Source organism: Coloeus monedula, assembly GCF_965178545.1.
Source record: "Coloeus monedula genome assembly, chromosome: 22".
NCBI lineage: Eukaryota > Metazoa > Chordata > Aves > Passeriformes > Corvidae > Coloeus > Coloeus monedula.
The window spans coordinates 48532-56821 of record NC_138802.1 but is presented as its reverse complement, the minus strand read 5'-3'; the positions used below and the strand labels follow the sequence as shown (position 1 = coordinate 56821).

Here is an 8290-nt window from a genome sequence, read left to right as displayed (position 1 = left end):
GAGAATTAAAGCAAAAACCGTGACTGACTCCCGTTAATGTTCTCACACCAAAGGGGAACAGTGACCTGCACACAGCCTGGCTGCACTCACAGGACAGCCCATGTGTTGCCCTGACATATAACTTGTAGCTCTTGACAAGTTAGGAAAATTGTTCCATAAAATAAAATCGTATGCCTGGATCCAAGTTGAACTGTAAGAACAGCTGAAATGCTGGAGTTCTCTTAAAACCGTACTTTAGAAGTAAACTTCCTAGTACTTCTACACGTAGGAGTACATGTAATAAATGCACTTACCAAAAATATACTCGTGAAGCCACTGTTTCAAAGTATCACCGTTCCGTTGATATTCAGGCCTTTCCAGCACGAAGGTGTGGGACGAGGGCAGAGGTTGTGATGCAGTCTATCAAGTCATCACACGTGAGTTATTGGCTTCAGTCAGTTTTCAAAGACGAGGGTGTTAGGAGAAAAAAAGAAAACAAACCTAAAAGGACAAAACATAACGGAGAAGTGAACCAGGAGACATACAGGGAGACACAAATGTACATTAACATGGTGAAACATGGGCTGAAGAAGATGCAGTAAAAGAGCTGGGCCTGTCTCATAAAGTCTGTGATGAACTGCAATAAACCTCACCTTACCTTAAGGACAACACAGGGGCACAACATTCCTGGATGTGTCTTCACATTAAAGGTCTCCATGAATTCCAGCATGATCAGGAAGCTCTTCCTACCTGGATACTGTAGCTGCAGGAACTGAGAAAAGCTGTAGGATAGTCAGGGCCAGCGATTTCTCCAATCCTCTCAGTAAAAATCTGACTCTGACCGTGGGCTGGGAAAAAACCCTCAACCAAACAGCAGAAAATTATGCTCATTGGTGTATTAACTGATGCACTGGGTAAAGGTAGCAGATTATTTTCTACACTAGTCTATGCCTACATGAAAGATCTGGAGCCACATATGTACCTGCCTCTCTCCCTCTCTCACGATGGGTCTAGGGCACCAGCACTATCCAATACTCCTGCTTCAGGCGAGGGACAGGGAAGGACACTGGGAAAGCACCACTGATGCAGCTGTGGGGCTGGAGAGCAGAAATAAATGTGATAAAACTGGAAGCTCATCAGAAACATTCCGCAGTGTTAGATTTGCAGCTTGTCTGCTGTTCCAGAGTGTGTAGAGTGGTAAGATAGATAGCAGCTCCTCAATTCCAGAAGCCTCTGAATGCAACTCTTTCCTCTTAATGCCTTTTCTGCTAGAACGTTTAGAATGTAACAGTATTCTTTGAGCAAAACCAGCTGTGCCTCTTGCCGACACAATTCAAGCCACAAATGCTCCCTTCCGAAGAGCAGCAAGAAGGAGCAGCCACAACTGCCCGGAGGATCTCTGCTTGTTGACAGCATTTGATTACTGTGAAGTGGTGCTTTGATCAGCTGGGAACAAAGGCTTTATGATGTGCTGCAAAAGCTGTATGAGTAATCCTGTAATTGATGAGGAATGCTGGACCGGCTGATACCACTGCAGATTTTTGCGCTATTCTGACACCGAATTAATTGTAAGAGGGAAATTGTTTGGCTTTGAATTGAATCCTCAAACACACCATGCTGACCTCCACCAACAAAAATGCCATTATCCAGGCATTAATTACAAATTATCACTGAGACCATACAGTTTAAGATTGTCATTTTAATGGAAGGGAACCAAGTTGTGAATGAGAAAATGGACATTACTGTCCCTTAACTAACTGTGGACTTCATAAGCCAAGATTCTAAGCTTCTTTTACTTCATAGAGAGAAGCTTGTTTCCACCCTATACCTATGTGTCAGCCCTACTTGCTGCTACAGGAAATATTTGGGTTTCAAGCATTTACTGGAAAAGGAAAGCTGGAACAAGTAAAAGGATGATATTTTTGTGTGGCCCAGCTCAACTAAAATACCCCAACGCAAGTCACAACACCTTTGGGCAGAAACAGAAGGTGTTTCTTTAAAGCACAAGTTGTAACTTCAGAACAATGTCTCTATGACCATCTTCCCAGAAAGTTATGAGCAGCTGCTTTTATTTGACATGAACCTATTCATCATCCCAGTGACTGAGCACCTCTGTGTGTCCCACTGAATTCATTCTCATAGGTTTTCAAACACAACCGACAGTTACATAAACAGCTAATAAACACATAGAAACGCCTGTTCTGTTAAAACTGAGTGCTCTCCTAATTTATAAATCCTGTTTGAAATGCCTCTCTGGGTTCAAAGAAGCAGAGAAAGCCTGACTAATTTACCTGGAGGTTCTAGCTGCCTCTAAGTCCAGCCCAACAGCACAGTGCTTTGTACCAGGAGAGATCAGCTGAGCTACAAAGGGAATAAAATCTTTTCCTTTCATGATATACTTGTACTATCTGTAAGGGGGGGGAGGTGGGGTGTCCCTTTGTTGTTTCTATCTCATTTTTCCCAGCTAAATGCACATTTCTGTAATTTCACTGGCTGTCCTTCAAACCACAGAAGCATTTGAAGGCTATATAAGAATAAAGCATCTTTTCCAGCACACTCTTCCTGAGCTGCTGCAGGTCCTGCCTAAAATACTCCAGTGATACAGAGTTCACTGCCTCACCAGGCTTTAAGGTGCCACTCTAATGCCTCCTTCCACCTTCTGCAAGCCCAGGATAAGAAATACCTCAAAACCTGCTCGATATGCTGATCCACAGGGTACTATTCACTCCCATGTAAGTGTAAAAAAAAAAAAAAAAAAAATCTGCTTTTCTTAAAACTGAAATTTCCTCATGCTGCCAGTATCTGTCCCAACTCCACAACCCCTTCAGGAGTAGCTTGGAGGCAATTACAGGAAGAGATAAGGATGAAAAGATGAAATCCTTGCGAGTGAAAAAAAGACTCAGAGGGAGCCTACCCTAAGCATACAAGCCACAATACAATGAGGACTATCTTTACACTCCTAACCCCCTACTGAAATCATTAGGAAGTTAGAATTTCAAATCCTGTATCAGAGTCCTTTCCTATTACCTACAAAACCATTTTTCCCCAGCCATGGGATCTACCATGTGAAGAAGGGATACTCAGGTTGGTAAAGTTAAATTCTTTCTTACAAGAACCTTGGAATCAGAAGGCAGCAACACTGACTTCTATTTACCAAGGTGATCATGTTATCTTCTTTGCCTGAAGTATATTTAAATGAATGTTATTAGACTAAAGCTTGGCATAAATACATGTAATAGAGAGAAATGGTGAAGAAAAGACCACCTTGTGGTAGCAGACACATGCCAATAGAGACAGAACAGCACTCCACATAACCACATACTGTAGCTCCTGACAGCTATTTACTTCTTCTAGTAGTAGGAGGGCGAAGGGACACATGATGAAATTAAAGGGTGAAGAACACAAATCTGATACAAAACCAGGATTATGCTTCTGCATGGAAATACACTTTAAAAAACACTTACTGGACTGTACTGCCACTGCAATACAGCATGAAACGCTGGCCAGTCTCACAGGCAGGAGGTTGGACTCAAGGGATCCTCGGCCCAGGTCCATTCTGGCAATGCACGTTCCGGAACTGCTCTGAGCTGCCCAGGTGCTGGTTCAGAGGCTCTCCAGGGCAGACACTGCTCTGTGCTCACATAGCAGAGAAGAGCACCACACCTCTGCACAGAGCTGGGCTCTCCTCACACTGTTACAGCACAAATAAAAACGGTGCCCTGTTAATAGCCCAGTAATTCAGAAAACAGGCCTTGTTCTGAAGGCCTAAAAAAGGAGTTTTTCATACTTCATTACATCTGTCTCCTTTAAACTCTGCTTCCTAATTTTTATCTGAGATTTTCATAATACAGTTAGAAAAACGTGAATCATCAGCAACAAACTCTCTTGACTTGTGCTCACATGAATAAACTAGATGACCCTACAGAAGATACTGTGCTAGTCCAAGGGAATCTGCAGCTTGAAGATGAAAAGGCTCGGACTGGACCTTACTTTTGTCCTATTATGTTCTAGATGGCGCCGCTGGGATTTCCTTTTATCAGGGCAGTATTTTTTTTCATAAGTGTTCAAGCAAGAAAGTCACAAACTAGCCAGCATAGAAAGGATCAAATAATTTTTTTAACATCTGCCAGCAGAAATGCTGTCCCTTGGCTGCTCAGTCCAAGCTTTAGGGCTGTCTTGAGAGTGCTCAATTATGCTTAGGCCAAATTTTTATTAGGATCACAGTGAGCTGTTGGCCAGGGGCTTGAACTCTGAAAAATAACCCCCTCAAAACTTGCAAGCCCACTGTCATTGGTTCATTAGGTCTCAGACCAAGGGTGGGTCATAAATTGTATGACTGAACCATGGCAAACTTTCAAGCTGCTTTGATCACAATTCACTGTGACCATAGAATAGGTTCTAAACAGGATTAAATGTGGCAGAAGTAAGCCTTGGTAATGGCTACTTGCATAGCCACTCTACCCCTGAATCTGTTCTACCTCCTAGACACTTACTAAGCATCTTCCCAGTAAGTCAGGTAAGGGATGTTCCCTCTCATTTTGCTGATGGATGTTCAAAGTTGGTACCAAGCAACTTGCCCAAGGGAACACAGAAGTCTGCAAATGCAGTGGCCTGAAAAAATCAAGTGTCCCACCTGAAAGACTGTCCATCTCTCCATCTCCTGTCATGCTCACCTGGAAAAGGGTTCCTTCCCTGTTTGTTCCATGGACTAAAGAGTGCTTTATGAAGCTTCATAAATAACAATTAAAAGCAACTTGGCTAAATTGCAGAAGTAAGGAAATGTAAGGAAATACTGATTGGCTAAAACAAAGTTTAGTTTTATCGTCAGCAGTTCATCTACAGCTGCTTGGCTCTGACTTGTCAAACTCTTGCAAAAATCATCATGTTCCCTCCACAGAGCCAGGGAGCCCTAGTCCCTGACAAATATGGAGCGCAGCGTTTCTCCAAAATGCTTTAAGATGGTCCCTGCCCAAAGGGAGTACAGCCTAAATGGACATCACATGGGTATTACTGTGGAGCAGAGAGAGGCACTGTGAAGGACTGAGACAGAATCAACCAACACCACAAGCACTTGAGCTGAAGAGCAGCATTCCTGGTGTGACATCTTTGTGGGGAGGGCACTGTGCCTTCTCCGGTATGAAGACAAGACACCTCAGCTGCCCTGTGACATGCATTCATATTACTTTACCAAACTCCTAGAACTCTGAGGCTTTGCTCACCAGAACACACTTCAGCCATGAGGCCAGGTTCCCAAAGGAGAAATGGTCAAAATTGGGATTCAAAAAAAAAAAAAATTTAGACCTTGCCAAAGAGTGAATGGGCTCTGAATAGAAGATTGTTTCAATCTACAAGTCTGGGTGCAGACAAGAGCATATCTAAAAGGAGCATTAGGGAACAAGGGTGTGGTGTGGTTCTGGTCTTCTTGCAGTTTAAGGACTACGTAAGGTTAAGCAACAAGAACGGGACAAGAAATTCAAGACTTCAAGTAGCTGTGATGTTCAGGGGCCTTTCACAACAGCTCCTCTCTTACCAGCTCCTGCCTTATCTACCTTCTTTTTTCCCAAGTGACACATGGGAATATGAGAAAATGAATGCTCCAGAGGCTGCATTCAGCTTTCAACGGGCAACGGCCTCTTTATTATCCACAGCAGGCAAGTCTGAAAGGCAAGGAACCACACAGACAAGTCATGGAGCAAGAGAAGCCTGCAGCCCTTGGGCAGACTGCAACAGGCAGGTCAGGAAGGAAGGAAACCAGCTCTTCCCAGCACATCTGTCTCCATCTCTGCCTAAGTGAGGAGAAGCCTAATTATCTCCTGTTGGAAAATAAAGGAGAAAAAGAGCCTGTCAATATCACCCAGCTCAGGCAGGAGCCCGAAAGACACAAGGGGCAGCTTTTGCCCTTAACTCAGGAAGGAGATCTGCAAGGACCTTTGCCTTGCAGCCCAGTGGCTGGAGCAGCTGCAGTGCTGAATTTAAGGGCTCTGAAAAGTGAACAGGTTCCAGCACATCAGCTGCGTTGCAGCAACTCCCAACGTCTCCACCGTCAAGGTAGCTCAGCCCCTCACTGCTGCTGAGAAGCTCCCTCTGCTAGAGCTCTATTCACAGAGCAAGGCATAAATGTGCACACATGAATGGTCAATGCGGAGCTGCTCATCTGCTAGTTCACAGCTTTCCATTTTGCACCTTCACATCAAGGCCTTACAGCATCTGTAAATCCATGTAGTTGTGGTAAAAGGCATCACTTTAGGAAGGGTAGGTTGAATGAACATGTCTATTCCAATACTCTGGAGACACGAGGAATTTGAATCTTGAATCAGACCCACGCAGCCATGGATGGAGAGAGTTTGTAATAGGCTGTTGCTGGGAAGGCAAATGCCAAGGCAGCCTTAAGCATTGGAAGTCAGATCCAATTTTGCATTTCAGCACGGGGGAGCTCAAAGAAACTATCTTTCACCTATGACAGTATTTATGAGCAGTATGTGTGTTGATTTTTTCCAGACAGGATTTAGCTCCAGCTGGCAAAGCTGCACCCATAAAGGATGAACCTCTTACCCCGTGTAGGCACGTGTTTCATTGCAGAGGGAATCCTGAGGTGCTGATCACCACGCTGATCCAGACACTTCGCTGCCTGACGCCACAGAAGCTCTCCCTGGTTATGAACTGTGGAGCAGAGCCAGGCAGCAACCAGCAAGAGGGACCTCACACTGCCAGCCCTTCTGAACAAGAGATGCGTGCCTGGCCATTTAATGTGTGGATTATGGTATCTGGTGTCAGTAACCTGCGAACCATGCTCCTTCTTGGCCTGTGTCCTTACAGGGCAGCAAGCTAGTTATTTCTTCATTAGACTTCACAATTCAGTTGGTAGTTTTCCCATATCTACTAACTTGGGTCCTGAATACTCAGAATCTCAGTACCCAGGGAGCAAGATATACTCAGTTTTGCAAGACTGGCTGCACTGGCATCCATGAAGACTTGTCTGTGGAAATGTCTGTGGTGGGAAGTGTAAGACATTTCTCGATTTTCCATTCAACCCACCTAAAGCTGAGGTGGAAAAGAGTAGCTAAAACCAAGTGCCAGTGCAGCATTTATACTATGACACAAAGTTGTTGTCCCTAACAGCAGCCACTAGCCCACAGCCACTCTGCAAAGCAGAGCCTCTGCTCACAGCCCTGACTAACCCTGTGAATCTCCTCCCAGGCATATAGGGAATACTAAAAAGGAAAACAAAACCCCACATCTTTCACCTTGATATATTGTCAGGACTGGATTTAAGTGGATGTTGTAGGTAGGGAAGTATCTCCTGATCTAGCAAGGGCTCACCTGTGCACGTCCTCTTGTTTTCGTGCAGGGTGTAGCCAACCCTGCAGCTGCAATAGTAGCCCCCCATGTAGTTGTGACAGTGATGACTACAGAGGGGTTTGCTATCCAACAGCTGTTTGCACTCATTGATATCTAATGGGCAAAGCACAGAATAAGGCAAACAATACATTTCAACAAAATGTTCCCTCAGTCTCAGCCACTCTGTGTTTTGTGAGGCTGGTCACTGGTTGCTGTGCCTCTCTGCATCTGCTTCTGTACAATGAGACCACCTTCTCCCACCCCACACCAGCAGCCTCAGGCTATGAGAGCACAGGGAAGCACCAACCCCACCATAGCTGTGGCTCTCTTCCACTTACTAGAGGGGCCAATCTCTCACCTTCAGCAACATAAAAGGCCTCAAAGCCTTTGAATGGTTTCTCATTGGAGTAGTCAGACCAAAACACTACCACGAGGTGGTTGTCGATGGAGATGTACGTCCTGTTGCCCAGAGCCTCCTCAGTGTCTGTACTGTCCCTTCCACACAGCATAGCCAAGGTCTTCCCACCAGAGCTCAGCTGCAAAATGGGCAGACAAATCCACCAGGTGAACACAGAGCATCGATCTTCCCAACCTGCTGACATGGCTGGAAAAGCACATGTTTAACAATGTGAGGAAGGAAGCTTGGATGCTCTCAAAAGGCACTTCTGTAGGTCAGTCCACATCCAAGGACAGATAAGAGTGGATTTCCCCTGTTCTCTGTGACTTAAAACCACAATTTTGTCTCCCTTTCTCCTTCCAGAGGTTCCGACAAATCTCTGATGCCAGCCATGCCTTGTTCGGTTTAGCTGAGTGTTTCTAGGGCTTGAGGATGAAGCCAAATGCTCTGCATTGAGAAAGTGATGGATGTTCAGCACAAGATTCTCTTCAGAAACTGGCATGAAAAGTGGTTGCTGAAGCCGAGGGAGGAGCAATTCACAGCTTGGCTGGAAGAGGGAGAAGTGCTCACTGCTGG

General features: G+C 45.0%; 1 protein-coding gene across 1 annotated transcript; it reads right to left on the bottom strand.

The window, feature by feature from the left end:
- Positions 1 to 258: 258 nt before the first annotated feature.
- Positions 259 to 7919, bottom strand: MASP2 (MBL associated serine protease 2; the record flags this gene model as incomplete). The annotated part of the gene is given in 5 exon segments (XM_082295570.1): positions 259 to 399; positions 638 to 726; positions 729 to 827; positions 7300 to 7431; positions 7676 to 7919. Coding segments are annotated over 5 exon segments (705 nt in total).
- Between the last annotated feature and the right edge of the window lie 371 nt (positions 7920 to 8290).